Raw genomic sequence first — 25,550 nt, 5'->3', positions numbered from 1 at the left:
AATAACAATTCGTTTCTTTGTGAGTAGTACTACTGATTTTGGATGTGCTTAAATTTGGGATCACTTTGCTACTGTGTGTGTGTCCCCCCCCCCCCCCCCCCCCCCCGGTAGCTGAGTGGTCAGCGCGACAGACTGTCAATCCTAAGGGCCCGGGTTCGATTCCCGGCTGGGTCGGAGATTTTCTCCGCTCAGGGGGACTGGGTGTTGTGGGGTGTTGTGTTGTCCTCATCATCATCATTTCATTCCCATCGACGCGCAAGTCGCCGAAGTGGCGTCAAATCGAAAGACTTGCACCAGGCGAGCGGTCTACCCGACGGGAGGCCCTAGTCACACGACATTTATTTATTACTTTGCTACTTCAATGTTTCATCCAAGTTGGACTGCCATAAGCTCGGCTCAAAATGAAACTGAACAGTTGCCAAATCGATCCAGTGAATTAAACATCGTCATTAGACTGCAACAGTGGAATGAGAGAATGCTTGTTGTAAGTAAGCGAGGTGGTCGGCGGAGCCAGATGACGTCGCACGTTGTTTAGCAGTGTGGCAAAAGCCCGCTGCACGTCCGAGAAGTTACCGTTTTACTTTATCGCGCCAGTGCAGCGTTGCAGACCCCGCTACAGTGGAGTGGGGTGGGGGCTGGAGGCGTGAAGCGACGTGATAAAAGCACCTCTTCGCCCGCCGCTGTTCGCACTGTACCCTCCGCAAAGAGCAGGCGCAGCAGAGATGCCTTCGGTGACCATCCTCCTGGGTATCGCCCTGGTGCTCATTCTGGGCACTAGCGACGCCAGGCAGCTGGAGCGCTGCGAGATCGTCACTGAGCTGAAGAGGAACGGGATCAACAGCGACCTCAGAAACTGTGAGTCCAACTAAAACTGTGCAGCGGCTTGCCTTCTCATCAGTAACCCAACATGCTTCTAACATTCTGCGTGGTGTCTGTTTGTTCTAAGTCGTGTCACTCTACCACTTTCGCGCAACGACGCTCTGAGCGTGTTTTTTAGGGAATTGACTAGTTTGAACCTGGGACCTGTTGCTGGTAAGGAGACGCCAGACCACACATGACATGTAGAGTTCAGAAGAGTTCAGTGAGATTAGCGATGATATAATCAAATACTTAATGATTTCTGCATCAGCTCCACTGCACTCCCTGTAGAAGAATCTTAATACTAACTAAATTTAGTGGAAGGGGTTCAAGGCATTCCTATTTTTAGTTAGCTGGTAAAATAACGTCGAAAAAGCAGTTAAGTTTACCATTGGAAATTTTATTCTACTCACAAAACATTGTTTATAAATTGCACTATTGATAAAAGGAAATGTTTTAATACAGGATGGTAAAAACCAACTGCGTTTAACAAAAATGTGAACGAATATTCCCTGAATGGGTTTCCAAGTTCTACAATTGATCGAAGGATGACCTATGCCATATCACATCTATAATCTAGGTTTAAGTTAAGTTTCATAAAAGAGAAAACTATCAAAATGGTCTACAGTGACCCTCAATTATCTTTAATTACTTATCTAACTTGTCGTAAATTACGGTGGCTGATGTGGCTTCTCGATAATTATATAACAGAAAAATCATTGCGTTTCAGATTTTTACTTCAAGTAGCAAATGTGAACATCATGAGATTTAATTGACGATCGTACTAGTATTACGTAAAAAGGGGATGTAATAGATGGGACTTCTGCAATTCTGAGTGAAGCCTTATGAACTCAAAAATGCGGCACTGCGTGCGTTCATTACCTTGTCGGTGTCTAGGCAGCGTCAGGGGGCGGCGGCCGGCGCAGCTCCACACCTCGCCGTCTCGGAAGCAACTCTCCCCTAACTTCTCCTTACTACAATTTACCGAAGTTGGTTTAAAAAAAAGCTATCTGGTTGTGTTTTCAACTGACCAATCAGGGTCTCAATGTTAACCTTAAGCTCCGCCTACAAAAATTCTGTCTATCCAATGAGAAACGTTATACTTTTCGTGGTGGGGCAATGTTTTTAACGTTTGCAACGTAACAGAGACGCGAAAAAGTCTCCCGCTAAAACTTGCAGCTGGTGTGGCCCTTTTAGTGTTATCGTAAGATCTATACTGTTCTTCTGGAGGGCTCTATCTTTTAACATGGGCTGGGGGTGGTCTTGGGGATTGGCTGGCAACGTGGGTGTTCGTCCCTTATCGTAGGGCCTTCTAGCTTAACACGGTTCTGCTCTCGGCTTCTGTTCTTGTTTCTCCCCTCGCAACTGCGTCTGTTTCACGGTGCGAAGGTATGACATGCATTTAGGCGTTCTTGTGTTACTCTGTGGTATTCCATTTGTCCACTCGTTGATCGTATTACTTTGGTTAATTTAATGTCAGGATTTATTCGGAGCTATGTGACATACTGCCGGATTTGCTTATCATGTCAGGGTTTTCATGGAAGGTGTTGGATTTGCCTGACACCTTACATGCTGACGAAATAATGGCTTCACATGGGCTCTACGTCTGCAGTTTTACTTACCTTATCCTGTTACACGCTCCGCTTTGGGTTTTATATACCAAGCGAAATTTGTGACTGGGTTGCGAATTTCGTGGTAGAACGCAGCGAGTTATCTTGAATGGAGACTCGTCGATAAATGTACGAGTAACTCCAGGTGTGCCCCAGATAAATGTGTTGTCAGCATTGGTGTTCGTGTTGTGTATTAATGACCTGGCATACAATATTAACACTAACCTCAGGGGTTTTCATACAAGGGCGGTTTTAGGGAAGACAAACGGTCGATTTCGGTTTACTGGGAGAATTCTAGAAAATTGTAGCTCATGTTTTAGGAGACCGCTTACAGAACAGCTACGCGATACATTCTTGACAACTGCTCGAGTGCTTGGTATCCCCGCAAGATCGGATTAAAGGACGACATCGAAGAAATTTAGAAGCGTGCTGCTACATATATCAGGGGTATGATCAGTCAAGACGAGAGTATCATGAAATGTTCGATCAGCTCGAATGGGAATCCTTGTAGGGAAGAAAGCGTCCTTTTTGCGATACAATATTCAGAAAGTTTAGAGAAGACGCATTTGCGGCATACTGTGGAGCAATCCCACTGCCGCCAACGTACAGGATGTATCAAAAAGAATCATCTGATTAAAAAAAACTATTATATTACTTGAGACATGTAAGAAAACAACGTAATGCTGGAAAGAGCAAACTCTCGAGTTTTACATTGTTCCCGCTAGGTAGCAGCCATGTGCGACCACTTCAGTTCTAGTGAAGATGGTGTCGGGACAATAGAAAGCGTTTTTTGTTCTACGATTTGCGCAGTGCGTATCACAGCGTCACTATTGTACTGGGTTTGGGTATGGTGTGGATCCTCCAACAGCACAAAGCATTAGAGTATAGCATCAAAAATTCCGAGAAACTGGTTGTTTGTGTAAAGGTAAATCTCCGGGCTGATTCGAACGACTTCTTTACCAGCAGGATGGGGCGCTCCCTCACTGTCATCTGGAAGTACGGGAATTTTTAAATCAAAGGATTACTGAACGATGGATCTGTCGCACTCGTCCAAATGATTCAGCCTTACATTACTGGCCTCCAGTGTTACCGAACCTGACTGTGTGTGATTATTCCTTTTATGGGTTTACAAAAGACTCTACGTGCCTCCGTTACAAACAACAATGAATGAACTGAGATGTCACATAACAGCAGCTATGGAAGCTGTAACTCAAGAGACGCTCGCTGCAGTGTGGGAATAATTTGAATACCGCATTGAAATATGCCTTGCATCTCAAGAGGGGCATACTGAACACCTATGAAAAGGTACGAAAAAAAAAAGCTTTTTGAGTTTCCCGTTCACCAACAAACAAACATCATCGTATATGTTTGTTAGTTTCTGAAATATAAACGTTCTAAAGCGGATGATTCTTTTTGATACACCCTGTATATCTCTCATAAGAACGGAAAATACACTCCCGGAAATTGAAATAAGAACACCGTGAATTCATTGTCCCAGGAAGGGGAAACTTTATTGACACATTCCTGGGGTCAGATACATCACATGATCACACTGACAGAACCACAGGCACATAGACACAGGCAACAGAGCATGCACAATGTCGGCACTAGTACAGTGTATATCCACCTTTCGCAGCAATGCAGGCTGTTTTCTCCCATGGAGACGATCGTAGAGATGCTGGATGTAGTCCTGTGGAACGGCTTGCCATGCCATTTCCACCTGGCGCCTCAGCTGGACCAGCGTTCGTGCTGGACGTGCAGACCGCGTGAGACGACGCTTCATCCAGTCCCAAACATGCTCAATGGGGGACAGATCCGGAGATCTTGCTGGCCAGGGTAGTTGACTTACACCTTCTAGAGCACGTTGGGTGGCACGGGATACATGCGGACGTGCATTGTCCTGTTGGAACAGCAAGTTCCCTTGCCGGTCTAGGAATGGTAGAACGATGGGTTCGATGACGGTTTGGATGTACCGTGCACTATTCAGTGTCCCCTCGACGATCACCAGTGGTGTACGGCCAGTGTAGGAGATCGCTCCCCACACCATGATGCCGGGTGTTGGCCCTGTGTGCCTCGGTCGTATGCAGTCCTGATTGTGGCGCTCACCTGCACGGCGCCAAACACGCATACGACCATCATTGGCACCAAGGCAGAAGCGACTCTCATCGCTGAAGACGACACGTCTCCATTCGTCCCTCCATTCACGCCTGTCGCGACACCACTGGAGGCGGGCTGCACGATGTTGGGGCGTGAGCGGAAGACGGCCTAACGGTGTGCGGGACCGTAGCCCAGCTTCATGGAGACGGTTGCGAATGGTCCTCGCCGCTACCCCAGGAGCAACAGTGTCCCTAATTTGCTGGGAAGTGGCGGTGCGGTCTCCTACGGCACTGCGTAGGATCCTACGGTCTTGGCGTGCATCCGTGCGTCGCTGCGGTCCGGTCCCAGGTCGACGGGCACGTGCACCTTCCGCCGACCACTGGCGACAACATCGATGTACTGTGGAGACCTCACGCCCCACGTGTTGAGCAATTCGGCGGTACGTCCACCCGGCCTCCCGCATGCCCACTATACGCCCTCGCTCAAAGTCCGTCAACTGCACATACGGTTCACGTCCACGCTGTCGCGGCATGCTACCAGTGTTAAAGACTGCGATGGAGCTCCGTATGCCACGGCAAACTGGCTGACACTGACGGCGGCGGTGCACAAATGCTGCGCAGCTAGCGCCATTCGACGGCCAACACCGCGGTTCCTGGTGTGTCCGCTGTGCCGTGCGTGTGATCATTGCTTGTACAGCCCTCTCGCAGTGTCCGGAGCAAGTATGGTGGGTCTGACACACCGGTGTCAATGTGTTCTTCTTTCCATTTCCAGGAGTGTACAATGGAAGTGCGAAGTCTGTATTATGCAGATATAGATGATGCTCTTATCTGCAAAGAAGGACCGTTTGTGCTTCACAAAACGAAAAAAAACTTCGTATCGCGTGATTACAAATCCATTTAGTCACAATTAGAATCAATCAACTCAAACAAATTCTTGGGTGTAGAAACTTGTAGAGATATGTAATGGAATAATCACATTGGCTCAGTCATACGTGACTCAGGTGCCATTTCGCCTACAAACACGCGTGCGACGCATCCTAGAATATTGCTAAAATGTGTGGGACCAGTACTAAATAGAACTTGAATACTTAACGGACACAAAGAAATACAATACGAATTGTTGCAGGTTTCCAAAATGAGATTTTCTCTCTGCAGCGGAGTGTGCTGTGATAGGAAACCTCCTGCCAGATTAAAACTGTGTGCCGGACCGAAACTCGAACTCGGGACCTTTGCCTTTCGCGGGCAATTGGTCTATTGGCTACCTCAGCTGGTAGAGCACTTGCCCGCGAAATGCAAAGGTCCCGAGTTCGAGTTTCGTTCCGGCACATAGTTTTAATTTGTCACTCGTTTGTTTGATCCGTGGGGGAGGTGAACGTAGAAAATGGGAAGACCGACCTGGAACCTCCAACGTATCACTTATACAGTGTCCGAGGAGACAAGGTTACACTTATTACAGTGCGCACAGCAGAGTTTAAGCAATCTTTCTTCCCATTCTCCATACGCCGATGAAACGGAAAGAAGCCGTGATAAGGAACTGTGTGAAGTGCCCTTTGCGAAGCACTTCATACTGGTTTTCAGAGTATAGACGCAGCCAAACAGATATACAGGTTTTCTCCTCTAGTGACACCGAAAGAAAAGTGCTTCAGGTTTTATTTAGTGTTCGTGTTCCATTATTGTGTCATCCTGCAAAATATTCAACAGTTCCACCTACTCGACCTCGACTGATGCACGTGAAATATAGTGTATCACAATTAATAGCGATACCTCACACTAGTGAAAATACACGATAATAGAAGCCAAAATGTTCCGAGTAAAGGTAGGTCGTCAAACGACCATTTGCGAAACAGACGTGACTGTTATGTTAGGAGCTGCCACAGACTTCACTTTGAAACATTGTTAGTACAAATATATCAGAAATATAAATTTATCGATTGGGCTCAAATTTCACCCACTACCTCTACCATTTTAACAAAAATACAATACTGCTTCAGCAAGTTACACTAGTACCTGCTAAAGGGGCTGTTCCACGTGTAGCCCTCGCAACTGGCTGCAATACTGCACTCGGTCTGCTGTGAGTTAGGGTTTCTTTCAAACATTCCCGGATAATCTTGAAAACATTGACAACACTGTACAGTTCGCTGCTGCAGTATCACCAGGAGCACTGTACATTTCACTTTCGACATGATCCCAAAGATAAAAATCCAGATATTGGGGTCAGATGACCTTGGAGGCCAACGTACAGGCACTGCTAGACCTATCCATTCTGCACCATATTGTTACGTTAAATGTTGTTTTACATCAGCAGCAAAATGTCACGATGGCTCCTCGTCCATCCACCACATCCCTTAACCATTAGACTTGGATGAAATCTGCGCCCAGTTGGAAGTTTACATTTCAAATACAATTGTACTGACTAGCACAACATTTCATACTGAAGTCGGTGGTGGCTCTTAACTACATTCGAAATTACCTTGTAAACGCTTAAATTGCGGGCCGTTGTTCACCAGAACGATATTGTTCCTATTACTGTATAGTTTCACCGTGTTCGTTTTCGCTATTAATTATGATACGTCTTCTATAGCCAACACTCCACAATGCGACCACTGTGGTAATTGTACTGGTTTCGTTATTATTACAAGGCACAACTACCAAGTTTCTCGTTTCTTCGTCGACCCTTCAGTCGACCCTTCGGTAAGTGATCATAGATTACAGCTCATATATGATCGTTCTTCCTCTCTCGTAATTGCGTTTGGCGTACTGTTGTGTGATAACATTCTGTTCTTCTTATGAAATGTAGCTTACTGCTCAGGTCAGAAAGCTCGCGCACCTGATACCAGAGAAACTGGGGCTTATATAATTGTACCAGAGACTACCAGCAAGCGGAAGACTTTCCCTCTGTGCTTCTTTAAATATTATAGTTTTGAACAATGGCGCTTCGAGTCATGGACTATGGCTGTAGATCACGATCGTAACTGCCGAGACGCACTGTAGCCAGCGTCCCACTCTGTGTTTGACTCGGTCATTAACGACTAGGCGCTAACGAAGCTTTGTTTCTGGGGGAGTATATTACGCACCTCGGTGAAAGAGAGCTGCCATTATGGCTTTCCAAAATTTAATCTTCCGTATCAAATATAAATGATTTTTTACTTTTAACGCATGCTCGAAAATTCAGCTACTTTCTGTGGACACAGTAAATGGAAATATGATTGACATGATGATGGTATAGGGAAACTGTTGTTCGATAGGTTGGTTTTTAAATAAGGCTACGATTGGCCATATAAAGAGTAGGATGAATGGGACGGAAATCGAACAACGAAATCACTTTTATGAGTCGCCTACACTAAGTTTATTCGATAACTCTATGTAGACACAGAAAAAAACGGGACTCTTCGGATAACTTAGGGAGACTCTTCGGATAACTGAGTGTTGGTCGTATCTTCTTAATAAGAATCAGTTTTTCAAGCGTAAACTGTAATATGTGACCATATAAAGAAGAGGATCAGTGAATCGAAATTCGAACAACGAAACCACTTCGATTATGACGTCTACACAAAGATATTTTTACTGGCAACAATATGAAGACACAGACTGTTTAGATTAACGAATAACTATTGGAAAAATGGTTCAAATGGCTCTGAGCACTATGCGACTCAACTTCTGAGGTCATCAGTCGCCTAGAACTTAGAACTAATTAAACCTAACTAACCTAAGGACATCACACACATCCATGCCCGAGGCAGGATTCGAACCTGCGACCGTAGCGGTCACGCGGTTCCAGACTGAAGCGCCTTTAACCGCACGGCCACACCGGCCGGCAATAACTATTGGATGTTTCTTTTTAATGAGGGTCAGTTTTCCAGATTTTTTCAGTCGGCTTTTTATCATCATATCAATCTTCTGTCTGGTTTCATGAAGCCCCCCGCAATTGGCTCAACGTCCGCTTCCTTGTGTAACAGCAGGCCTGTAACTCTGCGATTTTGTTCTTTCCTCGTTTTCCCACTGCCCACGATTTGCTTCTATACAACACTGTACTTAAATAAGCCCCGTGTTTGATACTACTACATTTCTTTTGACGAGAAATGCTCTCTTTGCTTGTGCTAATGTATAAGCTACGTCCTCATTGCTTCGCCCGTCACGTATTATTTTGCTTCCGAAGCAGAATAATTTCTTCACTTCGTGCACTGCGTTGTCTCTAGTTGTGATATAATGTTCATAGTTAATCTCATTTATGTTTCCCTCCCAATATTTGGACTTTTTTCTAGTTTATTCTCAGTGCGTATTCTGTGCTCAGTAAACTGTTCATTTCATTCGACATGTGCTGCAATTCCTCTTCACTTCCACTGAGGTTGGCAATGTCATTAGTAAATCTTTGCATCTGGTGTCGTTTCACCCTCAGTTTTAACCACAGTTTCTAACCTTTTCTGGTGCCTTGACATTGTGACAGAAGTCGTGAATATCGATCAGCTTAGTAGGAGTCGAGCAGCAGCTTACTACAAACGTGCTGTAAGGATTGGCAGAAAAGCTGAGCCTGCGGAGAATGTTTTTGTTTCGCGAAAGGAACGAATATACATTTGTGAGAACTCAAATGGATACTACTTTGATGGCGATCGTAACTAATTAAACATATCTGACAAGTCCGCGTATTTGGTAAACCGCTTATTTATTACCACTGAGTTGATTGACTGTGATGAAACTTGCCACCGTGCAAGGACACTTAGAGAAGAGTCTGTGGTAACTCAGGAACTGGCGAAAAAAGTGAGGTGATACTGTATATTTATCAAGCAATAACTACCACATTTTTGATAAAATAAATCTTTTTTTTTAAGTTTTAAGTCTGAGTGCTATCATCCCTCCTGTTAAATAAAGCTTTTTCTATCAGACTACTTTTACAGAAAGATTTGTCGCAAACTTTGACATTTAGATGTAATTTTCGGACGTTCAGATGTTTTCAAGAAACTGCCTAATAGCTCCACATTAACTTTTGACGTTTCAGCGAAGTTCATTGGAACGTAGAAAGAGCGGCGTGATTGTACAAGGTCCAGTCACGGTAATGTGACCACCGCCCATGTTCGACGTCAACGTGCAACAGGTGGCAGCACTAGCAGCGGTGGGTATATAAGGCTTATCCGTGGGGAGGGGGAGGGGGGAGAGTTTGCAGGACACCATACAGTCGTTGTCGTCATGTGAAATTTGAGTGATTTATCTGACGTCCAAAAGGGCATAATCATTGGCTTTCGAACCAAGGATGGAACCACTTTCTCGAAAGGGATAAATCTGTAAAATGCTCGTGTGCCACCATGGTTAAAATATTCCATGCATGACAGAATGGCGCTATCCTAAACAAGCGCCGAGGCAACAGTGGTGCAGCAAGGGCCGTAGATGACGGAGTGAACAATGGTTGTCGACGTGTATACAGGTGAAAAGACGTGCAGCTGTGAGCAACTGACCACCAAGATGAACCAAGGGGCTACCAACAGTGTCTCTTCAACGCCTGCTCAGTGAATGTTGCTGGGGACGAGCCTCCAAAGCAGGCGGCTGATTCAAGCACCCATGCTGACTGTTGTTCATCAGCGACGAAGGCTGGAATTTGCACGCTAATACTGTAACTGGACGACCACTGAGATGGAACAGGTGCCCTTTCATATGGTTCAAATGGCTCTGAGCACTATGGGACTTAACATCTGAGGTCATCAGTCCCCTAGAGCTTAGAACTACTTAAACCTAACTAACCTAAAGACGTCACACACATCCATGCCCGAGGCAGGATTCTAACCTGCGACCGTAGCAGTCGAGCAGTTCCGGACTGCGCACCTAGAACCGTGTTGGTAATTCGTTTCCACTTCTAGAAACACGAATGTGCAGTACTAAACCAAAAGACGAATCGGAGTTTGAGTCCTCATTTAGCATTTGTTCCAACTATTCAAACAACCATGAATAATGTACAGGGTTATTACAAATGATTGAAGCGATTTCACAGCTCTACAATAACTTTATTATTTGAGATATTTTCACAAGCTTTGCACACACATACAAAAACTCAAAAAGTTTTTTTAGGCATTCACAAATGTTCGATATGTGCCCCTTTAGTGATTCGGCAGACATCAAGCCGATAATCAAGTTCCTCCCACACTCGGCGCAGCATGTCCCCATCAATGAGTTCGAAAGCATTGTTGATGCAAGCTCGCAGTTCTGGCACGTTTTTTGGTAGAGGAGGTTTAAACACTGAATCTTTCACATCACTATGCGTGAAACTTGCCCGCACGCGTTCCGTTTCTTCGCTCACTGCAGGCCGACCCGTTGATTTCCCCTTACAGAGGCATCCAGAAGCTTTTAACTGCGCATACCATCGCCGAATGGAGTTAGCAGTTCGTGGATCTTTGTTGAACTTCGTCCTGAAGTGTCGTTGCACTGTTATGACTGACTGATGTGAGTGCATTTCAAGCACAACATACGCTTTCTCGGCTCCTGTCGCCATTTTTTTCAGCCGAACAAAACTATATGAGTTTTTCTACGTATCTGTAGTGTGTCGTGACCATATGTCAATGAATGGAGCTACAGTGAATTTATGAAATCGCTTCATTCATTTGTAATAGCCCTGTAGATGCAATATAGTAAATGAAACAATTATACGCAGAGCGTCTCTGAAGTATTTTGACAAACTTTGGGGGGTTATAAAGGGTGTAGTGAACAAATCAAGGATAGGAACCCGTATCCGAAACGTCATGCAACCACGCTACAGGGCGTCGAAGTTATAGGTACGAGCGCCTGCCAACTAGGCCACCCCTCCGTAGCAAACATTGCTTTGCACGCTGGTGGACCGTAGACGGAACATCTAGCAATTTTGTTTGTTATTCAGCTATTCAGTGATACCGCTGTCGCTAGTGGAGAAGGTGGAACTAGCCGCTTCGTAGGAGGCGTCGTCTCCTACGAATGCTATGCTCTGCTGCCTCGGCGGATGACGGTTTCGGACACAGGCTACGTCCCCCGTCAGCGTACAAATTTACGTTTGCTGCCGAAGGGGTGGCCAAGTAGCAGGCGCTGGAGCCTACAACGACGCTCTGTAGCATGGTAGCATGAAGTTTCCGGATACGGATTCCTAACCTAGAGTTGTTCCTTAACACACTCTCTACAAACGCTCGAAATTTGTCACGACATTACTGGGATACGCTGTATAATGTTATCAGTAAAGAGTGAGGATGGACGTGAAAGAGAAAAACGGAAGTTGCGGATAATGGGAAAATATTAAATTCCTCATCGAAAGCACACCTAGCTTTGCAGAAACTACAATATCCACCAGTAATAGAGCTACGAATAAAACAAACGCTAATTATGCATCACAGAAACAATACCTAAACAAAAATTGTTCGTTACAACTTTCACAGTAACATCATTCAGCAAATTCTTCATTTGTGTGGACATAGTGTACGTAGTTGCACTATAATTTTTGAGGGTAATTTTGGTTTGTCGTTGCAACTACAAAAATTTGTGATTTTTTCACTAGACATGTTTCGCTTTACTGAGGTAAAGCATCATCAGTGGTCTGTAATTAAGTTATTTAAATTTTGATTTGCTTTTTAGATAAAAAAAACAGTTCGTTAAGAATAGGTTAATTTGTACTTACGGTGATTTTTCGGCTGATTTCTCGCTTACATCGGGAAATGCGGTCTGCTAGCACATGGATGTTTTTCAGTTTTTGACACTGATAATTTTCGTCTAATTTTTAGATGTTCTGCAGCACTATGCATTTCTCACACCTACTTTTATGCACACCACTGTATTCTGTTTCTTTTTGTACTTCAAGTATGTGTTGTTGTTTGTGTTTTGAAGTGTTGCCAACATAACCTTTCTGATACTTTGTCTTTGACATATAACATTTTTTTAAAAAAATTAGGTTGTTGTATGTGTGTAATTCAATTTAATTGTGTTTCTGTGTATTTATGTGCTGTGTAAGAGTAGAGAAGCAATAGCGATGTAGAACTTTTTGTTTTTAATTTTTTTAGGGGAGGGGGAAACTATGACGAGTGGACATGAGTATATAGCAGTATGAAACTGAAAGTCTTGGGGGAGGGGGGGTTGTGGGAGGGATTGGAGGATGGAAAAGGCTCTTTTCTTCTTTATGTAATTCTATATAGAGTCTGGTTTACAATATTTATATGGTCATTGAGCAACTGTTTATTTTGTGTTAATGCTTTTTGTATGTAGAAAATTTCTTGCAATGAGAGGAGGTGTCTGTCTTTACTGATTTTTATGATCTTCATATCGTTTTCAATACTCCGTGGTCTATGGTGTTCTTCTTTTAGATGATCCGAAAATATTGAATGATTTGCACCATATTTCAATGCTCTGATGTGTTCTTTATATCTTGTGTTAGATGTTCTACCAGTCATTCCAGTGTATATCTTCTCACAATCTCGGCAACTGAGCTGATAGATACCACACAGTTGGTAACAGTCTGGTTTTGATTTTACTTTTGGGATGTGCTTTTGTCTGGAACTGTTTGTTTTGTAAGCAATGTTTCTGCCTTGTTTTTTTGAATATGGTTCCTATTTTATGAGTGAATTTGTTGTGGTACTTCATTGTATGCCATATTTTTGTTGTAATACAAGTTGTACGAGTTAGTATGGTTTGATTAGTTTTTTCAGTATTTGTCTCTTTAATTTTTGGTTAACTTTGTCTACCATTGTTTCTCTGTGTTCACTTTCTAATGCTATTTATTTTATATTGGCTAACTCTTTCTGGTAATTAGAGTTGCTTTGGGGGATCCTGTTCAGCCTGTTTAACATGTATCTAATTGCTGCTTGTTTATGGTTCTGTGGGTGGTTTCAAATTGCATTTAAGAAAATGTCACTTGTTGTGGGTTTTCTGTATATGTCAAATGTGTGTTTATTATTGTCATTTCCTATGGTTACATCTAAAAAGTGTGTATTCTTGTTCTTCTTCTAGTGTCAACTTTTATGTTTTTGTGTACAGTATTTATGTCTTTGTGTAGTACTGTACTCTATATAGAATAATTTATGAAATTACATGAAGAAGAAAAGAGCCTTTTCCACCCTTCAACCCCTCCAACCCCCACCCCACTCCCCAGACTCTCAGTTTCATTTCATTTCTCGTTCCTCACCTTCTCCTGTAACTCACACTCCATCACAGTGCTATATACTTATGTCCACCCATTATAGTTTCCCTCTCCCCTAAAACAACAAATAAATTTTAAAAATTAAAAAAGAAAAAAAATCTCTAGATCGCTAATGCTTCTCTACTCTTACACAGTTCATGAATACACAGAATCATAATTAAATAGAATTACACACATACAACAATCTAATTTTTAAAAAAATGTTGAAGAACAGAGACTAAGTAGCGGAAAGGTTATGATAGCAACACTACAACACACAAACAACAACACATACTTGAAGTACAAAAAGAAACAGAATACACTGGTGTGCATAAAAGTGTGGTGTGAGAATGCATAGTGCTGCAGAACATCTAAAAGTTGGACGAAAATTATCAGTGTCAAAAACTGAAAAACATCCATGTGCTAGCAGACCGCATTTCCCGATGTAAGCGAGCATTTCCCGATGTAAGCGAGAAATCAACCGAAAAATCACCGTAAGTGCAAATCTACCTTTTCTTAACGAACTGTTTTTCGATCTAAAAACAAATTAAAATGTAAATAACTTTATTACAGGCCACTCATGGTGCTTTGCCTCAATAAACCGAAACGCGTCTGATGAAAAAATCACGCATTTTTGTAGTTGCAACGACAAACCAGAAAAGCCTCAAGAATCATTCAGTAATTCTTTATTCCCGTGCAGCACCTTCGTTAGATCTGCCAGTGAAGCAACAGTTGAGACTGACTTATGTACGCTGTATTTCCAAATTACGTAAGGTGTATACTAATATTACAGACTAGGTCGATCATCCGTTTGTCCCCGACAAGTAACGGGTTCAAGCTTTATCTTGTGTGCAGGGGTATGCCTTGTGGAGTCTGCGAGCGGAGGCAGAACTGACAGGAAGGGACCCCGCAACAATGACGGCAGCAACAGCTACGGCTTGTTCCAGGTGAGCTGACAACTGTGTCCATGTGGAAATTCTATTCGCCCACTTGTCTTTTACTTCTAGTTGTCAGTACGGTATCTGTTTTATTGTTGACTTCTTTTGTTCCACAGATCAGCAGCAAGCACTGGTGTGGCGTCGGCAGGGTGGGTGGTGAATGCCGTGTTAAATGTGAAGGTAAGAAACAACATGTGTTTGACATAGCGCGCAAAAACAGCAATATAATTGGCGTCCATTTCATAAATCACTGCATGGTGGTAGGCTCCAAAAATATCGTCATCTGTTTGTCTTCCACTGCCAGCTTAAGGACTAAAGCCTTCAGCGGCAAGTATCCATTTTGCTCCGGCACTTTTTCTAATATCACCAACCCACGACCGAGCGAGGTGGCGCAGTGGTTAGACACTGGACTCGCATTCGGGAGGACGACGGTTCAATCCCGCGTCCGGCCATCCTGATTTAGGTTTTCCGTGATTTCCCTAAATCGCTCCAGGCAAATGCCGGGATGGTTCCTTTCAAAGGGCACGGCCGACTTCCTTCCCCGTCCTTCCCTAATCCGATGAGACCGATGACCTCGCTGTCTGGTCTCCTTCCCCAAAACAACCAACCAATCACCAACCCACACTACATTACGTCGTTCTCTCGGTCTCTATTCTGAGGAGGCGTTGTCCATATAGCGCGATATTTCGGCTAGATAACATATTACCACCCCCAGGCGGCATTAGTGTAACGTTCCGTCAAAGACGAAGTCACCAGGGCCGTATATACAGGGTGGTCCATTGATCGTGACCAGGCCAAATATCTCACGAAATAAGTGTCAAATGAAAAAACTACAAAGAACGAAAGTTATCTAGATTGAAGGGGGAAACCAGATGGCGCTATGGTTGGCCCGCTAGATGGCGCTGCCATGGGTTTAACGGATATCAACTACGTTTTTTTATCCCTCAGGATATCATCCAACAACTCCATCGATCAGTGCTAAGCCGAATAAGTGTTTACATAAGGGCTATGGATGGACCAACTAGTTATTGACTATCTCTCAAAAAATGGTTAAAATGGCTCTGAGCACTATGGGACTTAACTTCTGAGGTCATCAGTCTCCTAGAACTTAGAACTTCTTAAACCTAACTGACCTAAGGACATCACACACATCCATGCCCGAGGCAGGATTCGAACCTGCTACCGTAGCGGTCGCGCGGTTCCAGACTGAGGCGCCTACAACCGCTCGGCCACACCGGCGGGCCGACTACCTCCCATTTGTGAAACTCTTTATCTTGAATAAATCATCCATTTTTTTCTTAAACTGTAAACTTTTGTTTGTCTGTACGCAGGGTGTATACGCCGACAGGGAAAAAAATTCCCATGTTTTTCCCGGTTTTCCCGGTTAAAAAATGCACTTTCTCCCAGGTGAAAATACGCTTTTTCCGTGTTAAGTTACAGTATACTTTCCCTCGGGATCGTAAAACTTATCAATTCTTTGAATGGTTAACGTTTTATACACCAGCGTAGAAACTCCCGCCACTTTAGGAAACGAACAACAGAAAAAAAATGCGTTTCGGAAAGGTCTTTGATACGCAGCAACATGTATGCCGCATATAGTCCAATTCCACCAAACACAGAACGTTAGTTTCCGAGGCATCGAAATCGAAGTCGCGATGCACTTTTCTAAGTCAGTCATAGCTCATGTCACGCTATCTCTCCACCCGATGATAGCAGATATTCATCGCGTTTACATGGAGCTCCCAAAACCAGATCTCCCAGTACCGCTCCTGGATTGTTATGTAAACATTTCAAAACCGATTCTGGAAATCCGCTTCTGGTTGCCGATTTTCCAATTCCGCAGTCGATTTCCGCTCCCATGTAAACGCAACCGGTTTTGAAATGTGCTTGGGCTGTCAGGTTCCGTCTTATTTTTAAAAATTTTCGGGTAATATGGACGGAGTGGCTTTTTGTACAGTGAACGATAAGTAGAAATGTTAGACTATTTACAACTCGTCTAACTGAAGAGAAATAGCGATTGTGCTGACTAAATCAGAAACTGAACAGTTGTTCTCCAGGCGCCGTAGCTAACTGGGCTAGCAAATCCACCTCACACCTTAACGTGTAACTACAGCAGCGAAAAACGATTTCCGAACTTCGGTTTACGTCTTTCGGAAGATGTGTCGCATGTAAACGTAGTGATTCAGACCATAGGGCACGTGATGTAGTCAGCCAGCCTAAAGCAACATCACTGTTAAGCAGCGCGAACACACAAATAGGTAATGTTTATGGTTTAAATTAATGTACATAGTGTAGCTACAAGGAAAGCTAAGCTTTCACATACAAATTTGTCTTTTTTGCGTGTGTTACACTTCGATACATCACACAAATGTGCCAGTAAAATTTAAAGTAGTGACGTAAATGTCTGGTCTGCAAGGTTCCAAATAATTGTAAGTGGCTGGCCCTCATAGTGTTAAGCTTTATGGTTCAAATGGCTCTGAGCACTATGGGACTCAACATCTGAGGTCATCAGTCCCCTGGAACGTAGAAGTACTTAAATCTAACTAACCTAAGGACATCGCACACATCCATGCCCGAGGCAGGATTCGAACCTGCGACCATAGCGGTCGCGCGGTTCCAGAATGAAGCACCTAGAACCACTCAGCCACTCAGGCTGGCGTTAAGTTTTAAATGAAAATCAAACGCTCTATAAATTAAGAAATTCAAAGCACGTTCCCACACGTTACATAACTCTTATTGCGTATAATAAAATGTACTTTGAAAGTAACGCTTTTAAAACAACCAATTACAATATTTTCCCGTTACCTGTTAGAATTCGTTTCAGCAGTTGCCAGGGAGCGTCAGAAAACGGTGTTACTGTGCCTGCGCAGCTATGATGACGTAGGTAGCCCGCATGTTCGTACGTATATGGCATTAAGAGATCTTACAATTACGTCATAAACGAAACAGGACATCAGAGGATACTACAAGAGCATCGGAATCTCGTAAACCATATTAAAATGCATAATTCAATTTAAAGATAACATTCGTGTATTCACAAAGAAGTAGGTCCCAAGATTACACTAAACTTTTCAGTGTGGTTTTCGGAATGCAAATTTTCTTGGGGTACCAGTTCTGTATTACCTCATGTTTAGTTATTTATTATGGCATAATGCCATACGTCCCCAAAATAACAGTTGACACTAGCCAAAGTGTTTCAAATAAATTGACTGCCCCTGCGGAAAAGATTAATTAAAGCCAAGCTTTTTAAGCAAATCGACAAAAATAACTTCATTGTTCTGCAAGGCAATTAATACCCGACTGCCAAAAACCTGGAAATAAAATAAAATCAGAAAACGAACTAATAACACATTTTAGCCATCAATAATTACGTGAATATTTTAATTCCCTTTATAGCTCCCTGCCACAGAAATCAATTTTCTTCTTGGAAGCTCTAAATCGAGAGGAAATAGCAAAATCACTAAACGTAAACACGGTTCACGTGGAGGTACTCCTCATCCCACTAAAATTCAGACTGCTCTGCGCATGCGCGAATCTGGCAGCTTTGGTGCGCCAGAAAAATGCTTCCGGATAGCATCTGGCTGCTTGTTGCTACTGCTAATACAGCTCGTGTCTATAAAGTTACCTTGGAGACAGCCGCACCTCAAGTAAACAGACGCGGGAGAAGGGACTGCTCATGCGCAGGTTAACCGTACATGCGCAGAAGATCGCTGACAACTGCTCAAACGAACCTAATGTTAACAATTGTCACGTCACGCCTATCGGAAGCAGTTTGTTGTTAAGAAGTATTGCAAATTGCATCGTCCTAAAGCCTTTGACACATTTTGCTGTTGGCAGGCGCTTGTGTGAGCGCTGTGTTTTGTTGCTGTAAATGGCGCATTTCCTTTACAACCTAAGTTTTATTTATTTTTTTTCCTCGTTTATTTTTTTATTTTTTGCTGCAGTATTATATTGCAGTAACAGGCTAAAGTAAAATTCTTTGTTAGAGTATCAGCTCTTACCAGTAAAAACTACAAAAATTTAACTGAAAACTAAAACAATGAAAAATTCCCGGAATTCTTAATAATTCCCGGGATTTCCCCGGTTTTCGCCCGCATGAAAAAATTCCCAATTTTTTCCCGGATTTCCCGGAGCGTATACACGCTGGTACACGCACATCTCATCTACAGATTTGCGTCCCACTTGGATAAGACCTTCGTGGTGCATCGCTTTTGTTGTCTGAGAGTGTATATGTGTTAGAGGTATACAACTGCAAATATGCCCGAGACAGGATTCGAACCTGCGACCGTAGCGGTCGCCCGGTGCCACTCGGTTGTCCGTGGTGTGAGGTAATGCCTGAAATTTGGTATTCTCGGTACTCTCTTGACACTGTGGATATTCCTTAACGATTTGTGAAGTAGAATGTCTCAGGCGTCTAGCTCCAACTACCATTCTACGTTCAGAATGTCTTAATTTCTGTCGTGCTGCTATAATCGCGTCGGAAATCTTTTCAGATGAATCACCTGAGTGCAAGTGACAGCTCCGCCAATGCATTGCCCAACTGTTACGTAGTTATGTTGATGAAATTGTTAAGACATTAAAGAAACTCATTGCATTTGCTTACCTCGCTATCTGTATTTTCAAACACTATTACAAAAAAAAAAAAAAAATCAAGAAAATGGAAATGTACACAGAAACACCAACGACTCTTGAAGACTTGGAATCCTAATATAAGGGCCTTTGCTGCAGTAATTCATCGTTATTTGTCTGCCTGGAACTGGCTTATAGCTTGCATCTTTGATCAAGGCCAACAATTTGAGCATTTAATAGGAAAGCAATATTAATAAACATATGAACCATACCTGAGATACTTGTCTTCAATCCGATCATTGGTTTGACGGAGGTCTGCACGATAATCTATCCTTTGCAACCCTCTTCATATCTGCATAACTACTGCAATCTACATCCATTCCAATCTGCTTACGGTAGTAGGCCCATGGCCTCTCTCTACAATTTCCCTCCACATTCTTCCTGCCGTTACGAAACTGACGATTCCTTGATGCCTCAGGATGTGTTCTGTCAACCGATCCCTTCTGTAAGTCAAGATGTTGTCATCAGTTTCTTTGTTCCTCAATTCGACTAAGTTCCTCTTCGCTAGTCATTCTATATATGCGTCTGATCTTCAACTATCTTTTGTAACACCACATTTCAAAAGTTTCTGCTCTCTTCTTGTCTGAACTGTTTATAAATTTGCAATCGATGTTAACAAATATCTTTTACTCAGGTACGGTTTTCTAGCTATCGCGAGTCAACATTTTACAGCCTCTCTACTTTTTGCTGCTCAAATAGCAAAACATACCTAATACTTTTAGCGTCTCATTTCCAAATCTAATTTCCTTAGTATGAACTGATTTAATTCGACTTCCGTCTTTTAAAGCTATTTTACTTTTGTTTATGGCAATGTTACACACAGTTTTCTAGGCGCTTCAGTCTGGATCCGCGCTGCTGCTTCGGTCGCAGGTTCGAATCCTGCCTCGGGCATGGATGTGTGTGATGTCCTTAGGCTAGTTAGGTTTAGGTAGTTCTAAGTCTAGGGGACTGATGACCTCAGATGTTAAGTCCCATAGTGCTTAGAGCCATTTGAACCACACAATTTTCAATATTCCATACATTCCATTCAACTCCTCTTCCAAGTCCATTGCCGTCTGTTACAGAAATACAAAGTCATCGGAAAACTTCAAAGTTTTTATTCCTTCTTCGTGCTCTTCGAGACCTTCTCTCGGTTTTATTTGCGCCGCGAGAAAGTACGCATTGTATAACACCAGGGAGATGCTATACGACTGTGAAATTGTGAATAGGCTGCAACCTCGGCATTACTCCCTTCTCAATTACCGCTTCCCTTTCATATCCTTCTACTCTTACGACTGCAGTCTGACTTCTCTATAACTTTTAGAGAAATTTCCGCTCTCAATGTTTCATCACCACTAACTTCATAATTTCAAAGAGTGTATTCGAGTTACCACTTTCTAAAGCTTTCTCTAAACCTACAAATGCTATCCGTGTAGGTTTCCTTTCCTTCAGTCCATCTTCTACAACAAGTGCCTCGCGTGTTCCAACATTTCTTCAGAACCCAAACCGATCTTCGCTGATGTCGACTTCTGCTAGTATTTCCCTTCTTCAGTAAGTAATTTCGGTCAGTGTTTCGCGATCATGATGGTTCTGTTATGTTCTTACCTGCCAGCAACTTCCTTCTACGGAATAGGATTTCTTACATTCTTCTTAAAGTCTGAGGACATTTCCTCTGACTCATATACACTGAAGAGCCAAAGAAACTGGTAGGGCCCCCGCGGGCAAGCAGAAGTACCGCAACACGACGCGGCATGGACCCAACTAGTGTCTGAAGTAGTGATGGAGGGAACTGACACCATGAATCCTGCAGGGCTGTCCACAAATTCGTAAGAGTAGGAAGGGGTGGAGATCTCTTGTGAACAGCACGTTGCAAGACATCAGAGATTTGCTCAATGACGTGCACGTGTATTGAGTTTGGTGGCCAGTGGAAGTGTTTAAAGTCTAAAGAGTGTTCCTTGAGGCACTATGCAACAATTATGGACGTGTGAGGTGACGCATTGTCCTGCTAGAATTGTCAAAGTCCGTCGGAACGTACAATAGATACGAATGGATGCACGTTGTCAGACAGGATGCTTACGTACGTCACCTGTAGAGTCGTATCTAGAAGTATCAGGTTTCACTCCAACTGTACACGCCCACACCATTACAGAGCCTCCACCAGCTCGAACAGTCCCCTGCTGATATGCAGGGTCCATGGATTCAGGAGGTTGTCTCCATACCCCTACAAGTCCATCCGCTCGATACAATTTGAAACGTGACTCGTCCGACCAGGCAACATGTTTCTTTCCAGTCATCAACAGTCCAACGTCGGTGTTGACGGGCACAGGCGAGGCGTAAAGCTTTGTGTCGTGCAGTCATCAAGGATACACGAGTAGGCCTTCGGCTCCGAAAGCCCATATCGATGATGTTTTGTTGAATGGTTCGTAAGTTGACACTTGTTGACGGTCCAGCACTGAAATCTGCAGCAATTTGGGGGAAGGGTGGCACTTCTACCACGCAGAATGTTTCTTTTCAGTCGTCGTTGGTCTCGTTCCTGAAGGATCTTTTCCGGCCGTAGCGATGTCGGAGCTTTGATGTTTTGCCGGATTCCTGATATTCACGGTACATCGTGAAATGGTCGTACGGGAAAAACCCCACTTCATCGCTCCCTCGGAGATGCTGTGTCCCATCGCTCGTGCACCAACTGCAACACCGCGTTGAAATTCACTTAAATCTTGATAGCCTGCCATTGCAGCAGCAGTAACCGATCTAATAACTGCGCCAGACGCTTGTTGTTTTATAACGGCGCTGCCGACCGCAGCGCCGTCTTCTGCCTAATTCGATGTCTCTGTATTTGATTACACATACCTATAACAGTTTCTCTGGCGCTTCAAGTATTTCGAACACCTGAATTCTGAGGAATGTCGTTGACTGCAAGTATTTTATTTCAGCTCAGATATTACTTGTCTACGTCAGAAAATTAAGACACGATGTCATCTGTACCTTTTATAAAACTGCAGCTCGACATAAACTCCGAGACACAAAAAATGATGCACCACTAAGGAATTATCCGAATGGAACGGAAAAGGGTAGAGGTGATTGCATGTACAGACGAACAAATTACAATTTCAGAAAATGCATGACTTATTCAAGAGAAAAAGCTTTACAAACTGGGCAAGTCAATAACGTGTTGGTCCACCTCTGGTCGTTAAGCAAGCTGTTATTCGGCTTGACATTGACTGATAAGAGTTCTCGGACGTCCTCCTGAGGGATATCATGCCAAATTCTGTCCAATTGGCAAGTTAGATCGTCAAAATCCCGAGCTCGTTGGAGTGCCCTGTCCATAATGCTCGAAACGTTCTCAATTGGGGAGTGACGCGACGACCTTAGTAGGCAAGCATGAAGACAAGCAGAAGAAACTCTCATCGTGGGCGGGCGGCCATTATCTTGCTGAAAAGTAAACCCATGATGGCTTGCCATGAATGGCAACAAAACGGGACGTACAATATCGTCCACACACCGGTGTGTTGTAATGGTGCCGCAGATGACATTAAAGGGGTTCTACCATGACATGAAATGGCACCCCAGACTCTTGGTTGTCGGTTCTTAACGCGGAGGACCCTCACAATGCTAGACCAGTACTGTCCGGGAGACAACAGGTATGTCTTCGTTGGTCATGGGGACTAAGTTCGAGGCTGGACTAATCACTGAAAACAATTCTACCCCAGCCAATGAGATTCCAGGGCGAATATGTGTCTGAAGACGTCCTGGACAGCGGTAGGATACCAAATTGACTGTCGCCCGCCATACGGCACGACAACCATGAGTAAATGGTCTGGGGAGCCATTTCGTTTCACGGCAGGAGCCCTTTGGTCGTCGTCCGCGGCACCCTTACAACACAGTGGTACGTCGGAAATATTCTATGCCGTACTTTGTTACCTTTCACGGCAGGTGATCTTGGGCTCACATTTCAGCGACATACCGCCCTCCTGTATACGGTGAGAGTTTCTACTGCCTGTCGCCGTGCTTACCGAACCCTGCCTTGGCCACAAGGGGCGCCGGATCTCTCCGCACTTCAGAACGCAATTCCTCAGGAGGACATCTAACAACTCTATCAAACAATTCCAACCGAATACCTTCCTGCATAAGGGCCAGAGGTGGACCAAGGCGTAACTTACTTCTTAATTTGTGAAGCTTGTTTTCATGAATAAATGATGCAATTTTTCTGAAATTGTAATCATTTGTTTGTCTGTACATGTACGACGGTCACTCCAAAAGAAATGCACACAATTTTTTTTTTAAATCCACCTTTTATTCTACATGTTTGAAAGTTTTACAGTGTGTGGATACATCCTTTAGGAACAATATTTTCATTTCTCCATATAATTTCCATACCTTTCAACTGCCTTACGCCATCTTGGAACCAGCGCCTGTATACCCGCACAGTAAATTTCTAGACCAACCTGTTGGAGCCACTGTTTGGCACCGTGCACAAGGGAGTCATCATCTTCAAACCTTGTTGCACGAAGACAGTCTTTGAGTTTCCCACAGAAATGATAGTCACATGGAGCTAGGTCAGGACTGTGAGGCAGGTGTTTCAGTGTTGTCCATCCGAGTTTTGTGATCGCTTCCATGGTTTTTTGACTCAGTCGAGTTTGAAGTTTCTTCAGTGTCGTCACATATGCATCAGAATTTATGGTGGTTCCACTTGGCATGATGTGCACAAGCAAGAGTCCTTCGGAATCGAAAAACACCGTAGCCATAACTTTTCCAACAGAAGGTATGGTTTTGAATTTCTTTTTCTTGGATGAATTTGCATGATGTCACTCCATTGATTGCCTCTTCGTCTCTGGTGAAAAATGATGGAGCCATGTTTCATCACCTGCCACAATTCTTCCCAGAAATTCATCTCCACCATTCTCGTACTGTTCCAAAACTTCGCGGCATACCGTTTTTCTTGTTTCTTTCTGAGCCAATGTCAACATCCTGGGAATCCATCTGGCACAAACCTTTTTAACGCCAACACTTTCAGTATTCTGCAAACACTTCCTTCCCCTATCCCAACGTAGCGTGACAATTCGTTCACTGAGATGCGTCTCTCAGCAGTCACCAATTCCTTAACTCTCTGCACATTGTCTGGAGTGTGTGCAGTACGAGGCCTGCCGCTGCGAGGACAATCCTCGATATTGCCGTGCCCGCTTTCATCACGTAACCTGCTTGCCCACCGACGAACTGTACTGCGATCGACAGCAACATCTCCATACAACTTTTTCAATCTCTTGTGGATGTTTCCCACCGTCTCGTTTTCGCAGCACAGGAATTCTATGACAGCCTGTTGCTTCTGACGAACGTCGAGTGTAGCAGCCATCCTGAAGACATGCTGTGATGGCGCCACTCACGGGAACAGGTTGAACTAAGTTTGAAAACAAGCGGGAAGGATGTATCTACACACTGTAAAACTTTCACACATGCAGAATGAAAACTGTATTTTTACAAAAATAGTGTGCATTTCTTTTGGAGTGACCCTCGTACATCATATCTACAGATGTCCATCCCATTCGAACTATTTCTTGTTGGTGCGTCTTTTTTTTGTCTTAGCAGTACGTTTTTTCTTTATATACTAGATACATGTTAGTGGTAGCCTATCTTAGCTGCTTCATCCTGATGAACTGAAGTTGGTGGTTGGTTTGTGCAGACTTGCTGAACAACAACCTGTCGGACGACGTGCGGTGTGCCAAGAAGATCTTCCAGCAGCACGGCTTTCGTGGCTGGAGCGGCTGGAGGAGAAACTGCGACGGAAAGCCGCTGCCCAACATCTCGCGCTGCTGATTCCGCACTCCACTGCGTGCCGAACGCGCCATGTTTTCATCAGAATCTATCTGAAACCCTGCACTGCTGTGTCAAAGATTCTGTGCTTCAGTGTTTTGTCCCTACAGAATGTTAGCTGCGAAATATATCTTATGTTCTACCTGAACAAAGTTATCTACCAAATCCATTCTTCTGTTGTCCGCACTGCGTGTTAACTGCCAAATATATACTATCACAGTGTGAATATTTTTATTTGTTTATAAATTATTTATCCGTTCCTTATTTATGACAACCGCCAATCTTTTAGTATGATAGATTTCCTAAGATACAAAGTGAGCTAATGTTTAATGTCGCAGACTACTGTCGCTATTGACCACGGGTTCGATTTCACGTACCCAGGTACAGTAAATTTAGAACTTAACATACGAAATGTTGAAGGGCGATACAATATTTTACTCTATACACTGTGTACAGTACGGTTAATGTTTATCGACGATTTAATATTGTGTGCCGGAGCGGGACTCGAATCTAGGACAACCTG

At 43.6% G+C, this 25,550-nt stretch overlaps 1 protein-coding gene across 1 annotated transcript; it reads left to right on the top strand.

The window, feature by feature from the left end:
- Positions 1-722: 722 nt before the first annotated feature.
- LOC124616595 (lysozyme-like) lies at positions 723-25,030 on the top strand. Its single transcript, XM_047144916.1, has 4 exons — positions 723-855; positions 14,532-14,623; positions 14,731-14,794; positions 24,897-25,030. Exons 1-4 carry the CDS (start codon positions 723-725, stop codon positions 25,028-25,030), a joined length of 423 nt encoding a protein of 140 aa, XP_047000872.1.
- The last annotated feature ends 520 nt before the right edge of the window (positions 25,031-25,550 follow it).

This window comes from Schistocerca americana, chromosome 5 (assembly GCF_021461395.2).
Source record: "Schistocerca americana isolate TAMUIC-IGC-003095 chromosome 5, iqSchAmer2.1, whole genome shotgun sequence".
In the NCBI taxonomy this organism is placed as follows: domain Eukaryota; kingdom Metazoa; phylum Arthropoda; class Insecta; order Orthoptera; family Acrididae; genus Schistocerca; species Schistocerca americana.
Note: the sequence above shows the minus strand (reverse complement) of the source record. Positions and strands in the feature narration are given on the sequence as shown.